At 43.7% G+C, this 13260-nt stretch overlaps 1 protein-coding gene across 1 annotated transcript in view; it reads right to left on the bottom strand.

Annotated features, from left to right (window-relative positions):
• Nucleotides 1–13260, bottom strand: part of SRRM3 (serine/arginine repetitive matrix 3) — a 190767-nt gene that overhangs the window by 20756 nt on the left and 156751 nt on the right. The window contains exon 10 of the mRNA XM_030186017.1: nt 2143–2465. Coding sequence (XP_030041877.1) covers nt 2143–2465 — 323 coding nt within the window. The remainder of the gene's footprint in view (nt 1–2142; nt 2466–13260) is intronic.

The raw sequence follows: 13260 nt of genomic DNA, 5'->3' as shown, positions 1-13260 counted from the left end.
AGTCCCTGCTCAAGGAGCTTACAATCTAAAAAGACAGGTGTACAATCTAAAGACAAGTGTAGAGTCCGTCTGGTGGGTGATACTATATTTCATGAGAGGTTAGGTGCTGAACGCGGCATTGAAGAGGTGAGTTTTAAGCAGAGATTTGAAAATGGGTAGGGAGGGAGCTTGGCGTAGGGGTTGAGGAAGATTGTTCCAGGCAAAGGGTGAGGCAAGGCAGAATGAGTGGAGCCTGGAGTTGGCAGTGGTGGAGAAGGGAACTGACAGGAGGGATTTGTCCTGTGAGCGGAGGTTACGGGCGGGGACATAGGGGGAGATGAGGGTAGAGAGGTAGTGAGGAGCCGCAGATCGGGTGCATTTGTAGGTAAGGAGGAGAAGCTTGAATTGTATGCGGTATCTGATCGGAAGCCAGTGAAGTGACCTGAGGAGGGTGATATGAGTATATTGGTTCTGGCGGAATATAAGACGTGCGGCAGCGTTCTGAATGGATTGAAGGGGGGATAGATGGCTACGTGGGAGGCCGGTGAGGAGTAGGTTGCAGTAGTCGAGTCGAGAGGTAATGAGAGCATGGACGAGAGTTTGTGTGGTTTGCTCAGATAGGAAAGGGCGAATTTTGCTGATGTTGAAGAGGAAGAAGCGACAGGTCTTGGCAGTCTGTTGGATATGCGCAGAGAAGGAGAGGGAGGAGTCAAAGATGACTCCGAGGTTGCGGGCAGATGGGACGGGGAGGATGAGGGTGTTATCCAATTATCAGCGCTGATTAGCTTGTTAACTAAGTTATGCACATTGTTATGGAATATGCTTCAATTTCCACATGGAAATCTTGGCGCAATATATAGAATTCTGGGGAAAGTGAGTATGCTAAGCATGAAGTCTATAATAAATAGTGAGTGAGTGAGTGATGGCAGACAAAGACCTGTATGGTCCATCCAGTCTGCCCAACAAGATAAACTTATTTTACATGGTATATCATACTTTATATGTATACTCGTGTTGAATTTGTCCTTGCCATTCTCAGGGCACAGACCATAGAAGTCTGCCCACCACTGTTCTTGTACTAAAAGTTCTGAAGCTAACATCGAAGCCCCTTAAAATTTACACTCAAGCCCATCCCTATCTATTCAGTCACGATCAGGGCATAGACCGTAGAAGTCTGCCCAATTACCGGCGTCGCCACCCAATCTCCGCTAAGATTCCGTGGATCCATTCCTTCTAAACAGGTTACAGGCATAGTTGTCATTACAGAATACGCCACATAATGCTGGAGGGCAGATATATCACATACCACAAAAGAACCTTCCAGTTAAAAAAAAAAAATGCAAACCCCTCAAAATAACATTATAATTAAGACACAATATTGTTAGTGAACTTGGCGTTCACCATTACGGTATTTTGTAAGCCACATTGAGCCTGCTAATATGTGGGAAAGTGCGGGATACAAATGTTATAAATAAATAAATAAACATAAGAACGTAAGAGTAGCCATACTGGGTCAGACCAGTGGTCCATCTAGCCCAGTATCCTGTTTTCCAAACAGTGGCCAAGCCAGGTCACAAGTACCTGGCGGAAACCCAAATTGTGGCAACACTCCATACTACAAATCCCAGGGCAAGCAGTTGCTTCCCATGTCTGCCTCAAATAAGAACATAAGCGTAGCCATACTGGGTCAGACCAATGGTCCATCTAGCCCAGTATCCTGTTTTCCAAACAGTGGCCAAGCCAGGTCACAAGTACCTGGCGGAAACCCAAATTGTGGCAACACTCCATACTACAAATCCCAGGGCAAGCAGTTGCTTCCCATGTCTGCCTCAAATAAGAACATAAGCGTAGCCATACTAAGTTAGACCAATGGTCCATCTAGCCCAGTATCCTGCTTTCCAAACAGTGACCAAGCCAGGTCGCAAGTACCTGGCAGAAACCCAAATTGTGGCAACAGTCCATGTTACCAATCCCAGAGCAAGCAGTTGGAGGCAAATTTTTAAAAAAAGAAACGGATGTGCGGCAAGGGAAGCACTTGCTGCGCACCCATTTCAGGCGCGTATGTACGCAGCATGTGCGTGATATAGGGCCAGAATTAGTAAATGGCGGGTACCCTTGCGACTCATTCTCCTCTCTTTATAGGCGTGAGGTCGCATCTCTTACCTTTTCAATGCTGCGCCGTTGTTCTTTTCTGTATTTGCCGTCGCAGAGTGGGAATGTGAACAGGCTGACCCCTCGGAATCACTGCTGTAGCCCGTGTGGCTAACAGAGCGCACTGGAGACTCCTTGGTGGCCCCAGACTTTGGTTTGCCTCGTCCCCTGGACCGTCTTCGTTTGTGCAAGCTCTTGGTTCCCGCACAGCAGCTGCTGCCTTTCCCCGGAGAGTGGGATCTAGAACTCCTTGCGTCATGCTTGTTGCCCCTGCGGGGGGACAGGGGTTCCTTCTTGACATCAGACCTCGACGAAGGAGACCTCGAATTCGGTCTCTAATAGAGAAAAAAATGAAAACAAAAAACAAAGGAAGAGAAAAGGGAGAAAAAGACATTACTGAGAAGGTGCACTGAAAAGGCAGGATTGACAAGCATCAATTTACTGTTCATTGCATACCGAACTCTACACAGAGACACTACTATGCTGAAACTATCCTTCCTCTTAACCTTCTGACCCCACCAATGCAGCACATGCAAATTTCACATGCAAAACATAAAGAAAGTAACTGAAAAAAAATTATAAGGAAGGAGGTGAGGGGGTGGTAAATAAACAAAATTATTATTAAGTACCTAAAATGGTCAAAAGTGAATAAAGTTTTTTAAAAATACATATTCCAGGGGACAAAAAAAGGCAACGGATCATTGGAGAACTGAAAACAGATCAGGGATGGAAGGGAAGGAAGAGAATAAATACTGTAACATATCAAGAAGAGAATGAGACACCCAGACCAAACAACACAGAGACAGAAAGGCAGAGAGGGAGGGAGGTATAGGGAGGTGGGGGAACAAAGAAATCAAGAAAAAAAATAAAAAAACAAATTCACAAATGTAACAGTTACTGAAATAAAAAAAAATAATTCTGAACTTTTTCTGGGATACAGTTTTTTTTTTAATGTTATTTTTTTCGGTAGAGTACTGCTGAGCTCTCATCAGTATCCAAAGCTCATGTTTTTAAATTAAAAAAAAATCCCCCTCACGTTTTTACAAGTCTGATTTAAGTCTCTCTTGGTCAGCGTCCACTTACCAAAAAATTGGCATTTCCTCCTTTAGTAGGTAAGGTATGAAGAGAAGGGAAAAGTGGGGCAACATAAGTGCATCATTAGATTCACAAAAATGCAAGAGAGAGAGAGAGAGAAAAAGAGAGAGAGAGAGAGCGAAAAAATAAAATAATAACAAAAAAAATGACACAAACCCACTTCTCCTAAGATTCAGATTACAGAACTATGTACTAGCCAATTAGCTTGTGATTTCTAACCATACATTTGTTCTTTTGATGTTATCATTCCATCTGGTACTTGAATTTTGAGTTAGGTTTCCTAAATGGCTCTTGACCTCAAGGAGCAAGTGAGCTTCAGTTCCTACCTCTATGCCTTCTGGTACTTGAAGTCCCAAAACTACCAGACTGTATTGAAATGGAAGTTTTAAAAGAGGGGGTTCCAGTATGGGCTCAGATGTACTTTATGACTGGGGGGTTACCAAAATCCTTGTCTATGAGTTCCCGGAAAAGTAAATTATTGAAGATGAGAAAAGAATGGCTCTCACTTGCTCTGTTGTGTTTTATTCTGTTCTGTTTGGGTTCATGTATTCTAGCGTCCTTCTAGAAAAGCTAGAATTAACAGATAAGCTGAGGCCAAAAGGGAGATGGAACTGGTCCTGTTAGTTGTGTTGAATTGTACTTCTTATTCCCCTAAGAGCAGAACCCAGGTCCATGCAAATACCACCCCCCCCCCCCCCGATATTCAGTACTATTTAACCAGTCAGGAACAGCCGCCAACTAGTTGAGTAGCATACTGGTGCCAAACCGGCAATATTCAGTGGGAGATAACCTGTTATCTCCCACTAATTATTACCAGTTAGCACCTAGCGCATACCTGGCTATATCATGCGATTTATCAGGTTAGGTGCTGATATTCAGCGCCTAACGGGACAATTTTAGTAGTCAGATAGAACCACAAAAATAGCTGTCCTATCTTTGATCGGTAAAACGTTAACAGGTTAGCGCTGAATACTGACATAACTGGTTAACTTTTTAGCAGATAAAAGAAGCCCAGATATTTAATGTCGGTTGCCAGTGATGGTCCGGCATTGAATATCCAGGTTTAATGCCGTCGGTGGATTGCAAAAGTGCTACCTTCCGCCAGCTGAATATCAGGCCCTTAATGTCAAAATAAGACTGACTCAGTCCGTGCCTATGACCTGGTAAGTGGTTAACCAAAATGAGAGTGACATTTCCTTCCTTAGCTGCACCAACAGCTAACAGAATTCTAGATCTCTCAAAACGCTACAAGATACCCAACGAATTACCCCATAGCTCACCTGAAATCCAGTGTTACTTAGGCATTTTGCTTTCATTAGTGCACATTCAGTTCATTAGCATGCTTTTAAAACATTCAGAGGGGGGTTAGCAATGTGAGCTACCTTTAAGGCAAATTATTTTATCTTCACCCAGGTTCTTAGCAACTAGGTCTCATTGCATTAAACGGGACCTGTGCTAAAATAACCCATCTTAACGCTAGCCTGGCTTGATGATTTTCCCTTTTAAGAAGCTTCTGAGCTCTACAGCTGATTCCAATGAACCGCAGTTCATTGGAATCAGCTGTAGAACTCAGAAGCGTCTATTACGATCAACTGAAGAACGTCTACAAAGGACATTTTGAAATATCCGTTCTTTTCTAAGGCCATTGGCTTTTCAACCCTGAAGCAGGCATAGGTTGTGCCGAAACACGGCCTGTGTCGGGTCATTCTCATTAAAGATTGTACCATTGGTCCAACCGTGGAGGTCCTTTTGTGTTTTGTTTTTGTTGTTTGGATTTGTGTACTTTTGGACCCTCTCTTTTGTTACTTCTTTACTACCTTTAAGAAGGGAAGTTATCAACGTGGGCTGCTGTTAGGATGGGTTATTTTACCACCTGATTAAACAGTAGCTCACATTGATCACTTCCCCCTAAGATGGGTTATTTGACCCCAAATTATGCTATTTTAGCACAGGATCCCATTTTATGCAATGCGAGCTTGAGTTGTGGTAAAATAATCTGTCTTTACAGTAGCCAACTTTGATAACTCCCCCCACCCCCTTAAAATACAATAACCTACAAATGAATGCATGTGAAGTTGATAAGTATGTGCTAAAAAGTTCTAGCATGTGTGAAAAATTTGCTAGTAAAACAAATGTGTGAAACAAGTTGAAAGTGGAAGAGTGGCCTAGTGGTTAGGGTGCTGGACTTTGGTCCTGGGGAACTGAGGAACTGAGTTCAATTCCCACTTCAGGCACAGGCAGCTCCTTGTGACTCTGGGCAAGTCACTTAACCCTCCATTGTCCCATGTAAGCCGCATTGAGCCTGCCATGAGTGGGAAAGCACAGGGTACAAATGTACAGTGGCGTAGCAAGGGGGGGGGGGCGGGAGGGGCGGACCGCCCCAGGTGTCAGCTCGGGGGGGGGGGGGGGTGCTCCCCACCAGCTCCCTCCCCTCGGCGAATCAACACCCCCCCACCTTTAAAAAGAATATCGGGAGTCGCGCCTGCCCTGCACGTACAAGAAATGTGGACCGTCGAGTCTTCCCTCGCTCTGTCTGTCCCGCCCTCCGCTGACGCAACTTCCTATTTCCGCAAGGGCGGGACAGACAGAGTGAGAGAAGACCTGGTCCACATTTCTTGTATGTGCAGGGCAGGCGCGACTCCCGATATTCTTTTTAAAGGTAGGGTGCGGGAGCTGGTCGTCGGGGGGGGGGGGGGGGTGTCATCGTGCTGCACCCGGGGGGGGGGGGGTGCAACGGCGAACCGCCCCGCCCCGGGTGGCAGCCCCCCCCTGCTACGCAACTGCAAATGTAACAAAAAAAAAAAAAACAACAACATGCAAAAGTCGAGAAAAATGACCAAATGAAGCAAAAACAAATTGAAACCTTTTGCCCTCTACACATCCCTAAAGTTTATCTAGAGATGTGACCCTTTAAGCACTCGAGGAGGAGGGTGATTCTACAATTGGGTGCTTCCATTTAGGTACATGTGATAGGAGCCTATTCTATAATGACATCTGGGTCCCAGTATCAGAATGCCCCACTTGCATCAGCCATAGACTTAGCATAGCTGCAGGCATGTAAGTACAGACGGGATTCGGATAACTTATAGTATTCTGCAGGTTATGCAAGCCTCACTGTTGTCCTGCGCCCCATTTAAAGAACAGCTCTTAGGCACCAGGCTGGCACTTTTTCTAGGATAAGCAGCATAAAATGCATTGTATTGTTTTGGGATCTTGCCAGGTTCTTGTAACCAGGATAGGCCACTGTTGGAAACAGGATGCTGGGCTTGATGGACCTTCGGTCTGTCCCAGTATGGCAATACTTATGTACTTTCTTGGGAAAGTGTACACTTACATATGGAAGTTAACGTATTCTATACATTTACATTTTTACTTGTTCGAAAAGTACAAAGACTAGGGGACACTCGAGGAAGTTGCATGGAAATACTTTAAAAAAATAGGAGGAAATATTTTTTCACTCAACGAATAGTTAAGCTCTGGAACTCTTTGCCGGAGGATGTGGTAACAGCGGTTAGCATATCTGGGTTTAAAAAAGGTTGGACAAATTCCTGGAGGAAAAGTCCATAGTCTGCTTTTGAGACAGACATCGGAAGCAACTGCTTGCCCTGGGATTTGTAGTATGGAGTGTTGCCATGATTTGGGTTTCTACCAGATATTTGTGACCTTGGCCACTGTTTAGAAAACAGGGTACTGGTCTAGATGGACCATTGGTCTGACCTAGTATGGCTACTCTTATGTTCTTTAAAAAAAAAAAAATATATATATATATATTTATATTAATTACAACTCAAATGAGAAATAATACAGAAATTAGTAATCAGAATAATAAAAATATCAACATATGTCAACATTGACAACAAATGAAAATTATATAAACTTCGTCCACATATTAGGCAATCTGGATCCAAGATAATAAGAAAAGAAACAAGAAATCAAAGAAATATTAACTAAAAATCTAAATTATTGCAACCCATTAGACTCTTTCCAGCCTATCACTACAGTGTGCTCCTGGAACTTAAACAGTGATATTTACCTCCTCTTTAGCTACCAACAATTCTTACAGTTGCTTAGGATCGAAGAATTGAAATTGTTTAGTTTGAAGTAATACACAAATGAATTTTATGTGGGAAAACTGTCCCATGGATCCTCTCTGGCACCCGCCTACCGGAGAGATTTCCTAGAAGGCTGATTATGACCATCTGACTTTGGATCAATACTGAGGGATATAAACACTCTCTAATACCCATTCTAACTCAAGAGGTTAATCACCCCACTAAATGTTGTACAAGAAAGAAAGAGAGATGATAGATTGCAAGGATTTATGGATTTATTAATTTTACTCACCACAGTAGTACAACAGGATTAAATATACAAGCAGGTGTAGAGATCTAATGGACAGCATCTCTGGATGGCATCTGGGAGTTCTCCAACCCCACCCAATTTTGCTCAGTCTTTTATACCCTTCCTCTTATATTCAAATCAATGGGCTTCCATAGACTTCAATGTTAAACTTGTTTACTCCAAAGTTGCTTGACCACAAGATACTCCACCACATAGTAACATAGTAGATGACGGCAGAAAAAGACCTGCACGGTCCATCCAGTCTGCCCAACAAGATAACTCATATTTGCTGCTTTTTGTGTATACCCTACTTTGATTTGTACCTGTGCTCTTCAGGGCACAGACCGTATAAGTCTGCCCCGCACTATCCCCGCCTCCCAACCACCAGCCCCACCTCCCAACCACCGGCTCTGGCACAGGCACAGACCGTATAAGTCTGCCCAGCACTATCCTCACCTCCCCAGCCCTGCCTCCCAACCCCGGCTCTGGCACAGACCGTACAAGTCTGTCCAGCACTATCCCCGCCTCCCAACCACCAGTCCCGCTTCCCATCACCGGCTCTGGCACAGACCGTATAAGTCTGCCCAGCACTATCCCCGCCTCCCAACCACCTGTCCCACCTCCCGATCTTGACTAAGCTCCTGAGGATCCATTCCTTCGGCACAGGATTCCTTTATGCTTATCCCACGCATGTTTGAATTCCGTTACCGTTTTCATTTCCACCACCTCCCGCGGGAGGGCATTCCAAGCATCCACTACTCTCTCCGTGAAAAAATACTTCCTGACATTTTTCTTGAGTCTGCCGCCCTTCAATCTCATTTCATGTCCTCTCGTTCTACCGCCTTCCCATCTCCGGAAAAGGTTCGTTTGCGGATTAATACCTTTCAAATATTTGAACGTCTGTATCATATCACCCGTTTCTCCTTTCCTCCAGGGTATACATGTTCAGGTCAGCAAGTCTCTCCTCATACATCTTGTAACGCAAATCCCATACCATTCTTGTAGCTTTTCTTTGCACCGCTTCAATTCTTTTTACATCCTATCCTATCTTAGCTGTTACTTCCCTTTATTCTTGCACCTGGCATTATTTTCAGAAAAACAAGTTTTTTCTAACTCAGATACAGAAATAAGGGAATCCATCTTATAGCTAACAGTTTCCATTTTGTTTTCAGATTTCTTGACCATTCTTTTCCAATTTTAGGTCATTTAGGCCTCAAACTGGGCTAAAAGCTGTGTCCTGCTTTTCCAGCAAGCTTCCAGCCATACTAGCCATTACATTATTGACCTGGCCAGGGTTTCTATATGGCCTGAGCTCTAAGGCTTGGCCTTCCACCATTCCGGTGGGGGCTCCTGGCTGTACCATATTTCTACATTCCCCACTTGCTGGCTCCATAGACTGGAGGCAGCACAAACAGAAGGTGTCAGACTATTATGTGGGGGAGTATGTTTGGCTAGGAATGGTCGGTATGTATGGTGCAAGATAGGGAACGTCATTCTCAGGTATTGATATATTATTCGGGGCGTATGGAATTCCCTTTACACTAGCCAACCCTTGTGCGGTCCCAATCTTGATGTCACCCCTCTTGAGACTTGCTCAAATCTGTGGTAAGAAAGGTTTATGGGTCCATCTATAAAATCTACAAGGTTTATCAAGTACAAAATTGGCGCCCAAGCCCAGAGTCCTTAGACAAAAGGCCACTTACGCCTTTTCTCTGTTTCTCTAGAAAGATCAGGAAATATTCTAACTTTAGATCCCAGAAACTGTGTATCTAAATGTCGAAAGGAAAGTCTCAGTACCGCATTGCGATCCATCTCCAAAGCAAAGGATACTACCATAGTAGTTCTCTGTGTAATCACTTCTAGTGAAGACTCCAAAAAAGAAGTTAGGCTCATATCGTCTCCTACTTGGCCTTGAAAATTCTCACCATTTGATTTTTTAGACATCTGCAAATACTGTGCATGAGTTATTGGAGGCAGTGATTCACCCGACATTCCCAAAGTTTCAACCAAATATTTCTTTACCAAATCTATAGGTGCTATTAAAGCTGACCTATGGAAACTGGTTAGTCTCAAATTAAGCTTCCTAGCCTGGTTTTCCAAATATACCAATTTACGATAAGTGAAATTCTTCTCCTTAATTGAGACTTTTCCCAAAGTTTCCAAAGTCTGAATTTTTGTTTCCAGAAGTTTTACTTCAGTGGACTGTTGGGCAGTTGCCTGCGCTTGAAAAAGGACAGCTTCAGACAAAACCTTTATATCACTAGTATTTAAAAATGTCAATGTTTGTAAAGAAGAGTGCAAATCAAATATCAAGTCCCAGAGTGACTCCATTGTCACTACGGCAGGTTTTTTTTAAAACCCCCTAAAGGTGTACCCAGAGGGGGAGCATTAGAAGTCTGGTTAAGAGTACTCTCTATCCGTTGAGGCTGCATTGTGAACTTCCTCCAACCTGGTCGTCACATTCTCCTTCACTGTAGGGACGTTCCCTCCATGCACATTCGGTATCTCAGCATACAGAGCTCCAAAGGCAGGACTTCCCAGAACAGCGCTCTCTCCTGGTTGTGGGGTAGCCACACGCAGGACAGGGCTCAAGGAAACCCCATCGACACTGCTGGCTGACAGTGATGTGTCAGCTCCGATAGAGGGAGAGGAAGCCAGAATGGGTTCAGATGTTATCCCAAACCGCTCCAAAGTCGTCTGCTTTGAAAGCTGGGTCCCGGTGGGGGTCAAGGGAATCTCCTGCACCTTCCCTCTCCTTTTCCCCATAGTTAGGGGAATAAAGAGCTGCCTCAAATGGCGATTCAAAGGTACAGTTGGAGTGCGTCTGTTGCAGTAACGCACTACGACGCCATCTTGGATCCCTGCTACTCTTATGTTCTTATGTACACACACAAAGGAAATGTAAATGTGAGCACCTGCTGACCAATTTTCACTGCTATTTAACTGACCAGGAATGGCTCCTGGTCGGTTAAATAGCACTTAACTGGTTATCCACAAATATTTAGTGACTTGCCGGCCAAGTTAAATGACCAAATTGGGCCGCTGAAATAGCAGGCCTATCTTTGGCCACTATAAACTTAACTGACCAGTGCTGAATATTAACTTAGCAGGTTAAGTTTATAACGGTAAGAAAAACCCCCCCTGGATATTCAATGCTGGTTACTGGAAATGGCCCAGCATTGAATATCCAGGCTTAGCATTGCCCACTGGCTGAATATTGGTCCAGTAGTTTAGAGAATTGCCCTTCATATGCAAAACTGCTGGTTAAGTATAAATGTGAAATGACTTAATCATCCCAAGTTCTTTGGTCGTATCATTCTCGTTTACCTATCTATTGTGTCTCAGAGATTTCCACAGTAGTCAGCTCTTGCTGGTTAAGATCGTGATAGCATCTTACTTGAACAAAAAAAGACATCACTTTCTGGTGTTTTCTATCTACCCCCCCCCCCCCCCAACTTTCTCTAATAAACATTTAATAATAGATAAGTTTCCATAGTGGGTCAGACCAAAGGTCCATCTAGCCCAGTATCCTGTTTCTAGTAGTGGTCAACCCAGGTCATAAGTACCTGGCAGGATCCCAAAGCACCAAGATTCTATGTCAGTTACCCCCAGGAATAACAGTTGTTTTCCCCAGGTCTACTTTAATAATGGTTTGTGAATGTAAACCTTTTTTAAACCCAGCTATGCTAACTGCTTTTACCACATCTTCTGGCAACAAGTTCCAGAGCTCAACTATGTGTTGAGTGAACAAATGTTTTCTCCTATTTGTCTTAAATGTACTTCTATGTAATTTCATGTGATGTCCACTAGTCTTTTTACTTTTTGAAAAAATAAACAATCGATTCCACTCCACTCAAGATTTTACAGGCTTCTATCATATCTCCTCCTCAGCTATCTCTTCTCCACGTTAAACAGCCTCATTTTGGTAGTCCTTCTCCTTATCTTGTCTAATTTCACTATGGGATGGAAGTTATTAAGGCACAGTAAAAGGTGAACTTTTACAGCACCTTGATTTACCACTGCACTCAGTAACCTGCGGTATAACACTCCCTAACAAGTAGCGCTATTCCACAAGTACCATGAGCTGCTGAGAGGTTGTGGCATCCATTTGCAGAAGATAGATGCAAAGGGCAGAAGCAAGGAGGCTTTGTTCTTGCCCTCAACATCCCAACTAGGACCACCAGGGATACAGGTAGGCCCAGAGGGGGTGGGAGGAGGGCTTTGAGTCTGGCTGGCTGGGGAGAAGGTGTAGGAAGGAAGGGGGGCTTTTTGAAGGATCGAGAAAGGGATCGGGGATTCAAAGAAGTAAATCTAGTTATGTGGGTCCTGGCTGATATTCACAATATATGCAAATCAGAGGGAAAACAACACAAAATGTCATCAGGTGAAAGACGTGTATCAGGCCATATGTGAAACCAAACCACACAGCGGAATGAGTAGTGAAAAGGAAGCATTGTTTATTCAAAACCTGACACAGCTCGTGTTTCAGCTTTCGACTGCATCGGGGGTCAGTCAGAGGTCAAAACATGGACGTCAATCTGTGGAGTTCTTCTCAATAATGCCATGTGGAGAACTCCTTGAGAGTTCTCTTATACTGTTGTCATTGAGAAGAACTCCACAGATTGACGTCTATGTTTTTTTACTTCTGACCCATGATGCAGGCGATAGCCAAAATATGGGCCGTGTCAGGTTCCTCATAAACATTGCTTCCTTTCGACCTCTGGTCTACCATGTGATTTCATCTGTGGCCTGATACACTTCTGATATTCACAACATCCTGATACAGAATTTTGGATTTGGTTTTAACTTATACTTTCTCAGCAGTACCTCTGGGTGATTTACATTTGGGTACACTATATATTTTCCTGTCCCTGGAGGGCTTAAACTCTGTTTGTATTTGAGGCAATGGAGAGTTAAATGACTTGTCCAAGAGGCAGTTGGATTGAAACTCTAGCTTCCCCGGTTCTCAGCCAGCTAATATTCTAGACATTTTGGATAACTCAACAATAAACTAAAGGCTAGTAGATCTGAAGCCTGGTGATCATTTTGGCAACCTACCAAAAACAGTGATAGGCAAATCGTTGCCAAAGGATTTCTGTTACAGTGTTACTGAACATCACCGTTTACATGGCCAACAGGAAGCAACTGGACTGGGGGAGCTAGTGTTGCAAATATCGTTCTGTTTAATATGTTGCATTGTTTTGATTTTTTGGCATATAATTCCCTGGAGTGTATTCAGTGTGTATAACACCATTCGGAACACAGAAATTAGGGCTTGTGTATGTATCCAGACTTTTCCTTCTCAATGTTAATCAGTTCAACATGTTTCGGCATATAGTTGCTCTGGTTGGCTGCTCTGAACTTAGAAAGCTGCTTTTAAGTATCATCAATGTGGGCTCTCCATATAAAAATATTTTTGTAGAGCCGGAAATGGCGCCGGGCTGCTGTGGTAGGCTTACCGCCAATTAGTAGAAGACCCCCTAAATGTCCCATTGATTTAATTTTTTTAATCTCCACTTTTCATCTGTTGGCAAATCTAAGCAAATTGTATTTTCAAAACACAGGGTCTGAGTATGTCTCCAAGGGGCCCTTTTACTAAGCCGCGTGTCTACGCGCGCCCAATGCATGCCCAACTACCGCGTGGCTCTTGCGGTAATTTCATTTTTGGCGTGCGTCTGACATGCGCGTCTGAAA

This window comes from Microcaecilia unicolor, chromosome 13, assembly GCF_901765095.1.
Source record: "Microcaecilia unicolor chromosome 13, aMicUni1.1, whole genome shotgun sequence".
Lineage (NCBI taxonomy): Eukaryota > Metazoa > Chordata > Amphibia > Gymnophiona > Siphonopidae > Microcaecilia > Microcaecilia unicolor.
The sequence above is the reverse complement of the archived record's forward strand: the minus strand, read 5'-3'. Positions and strand labels throughout refer to the sequence as shown.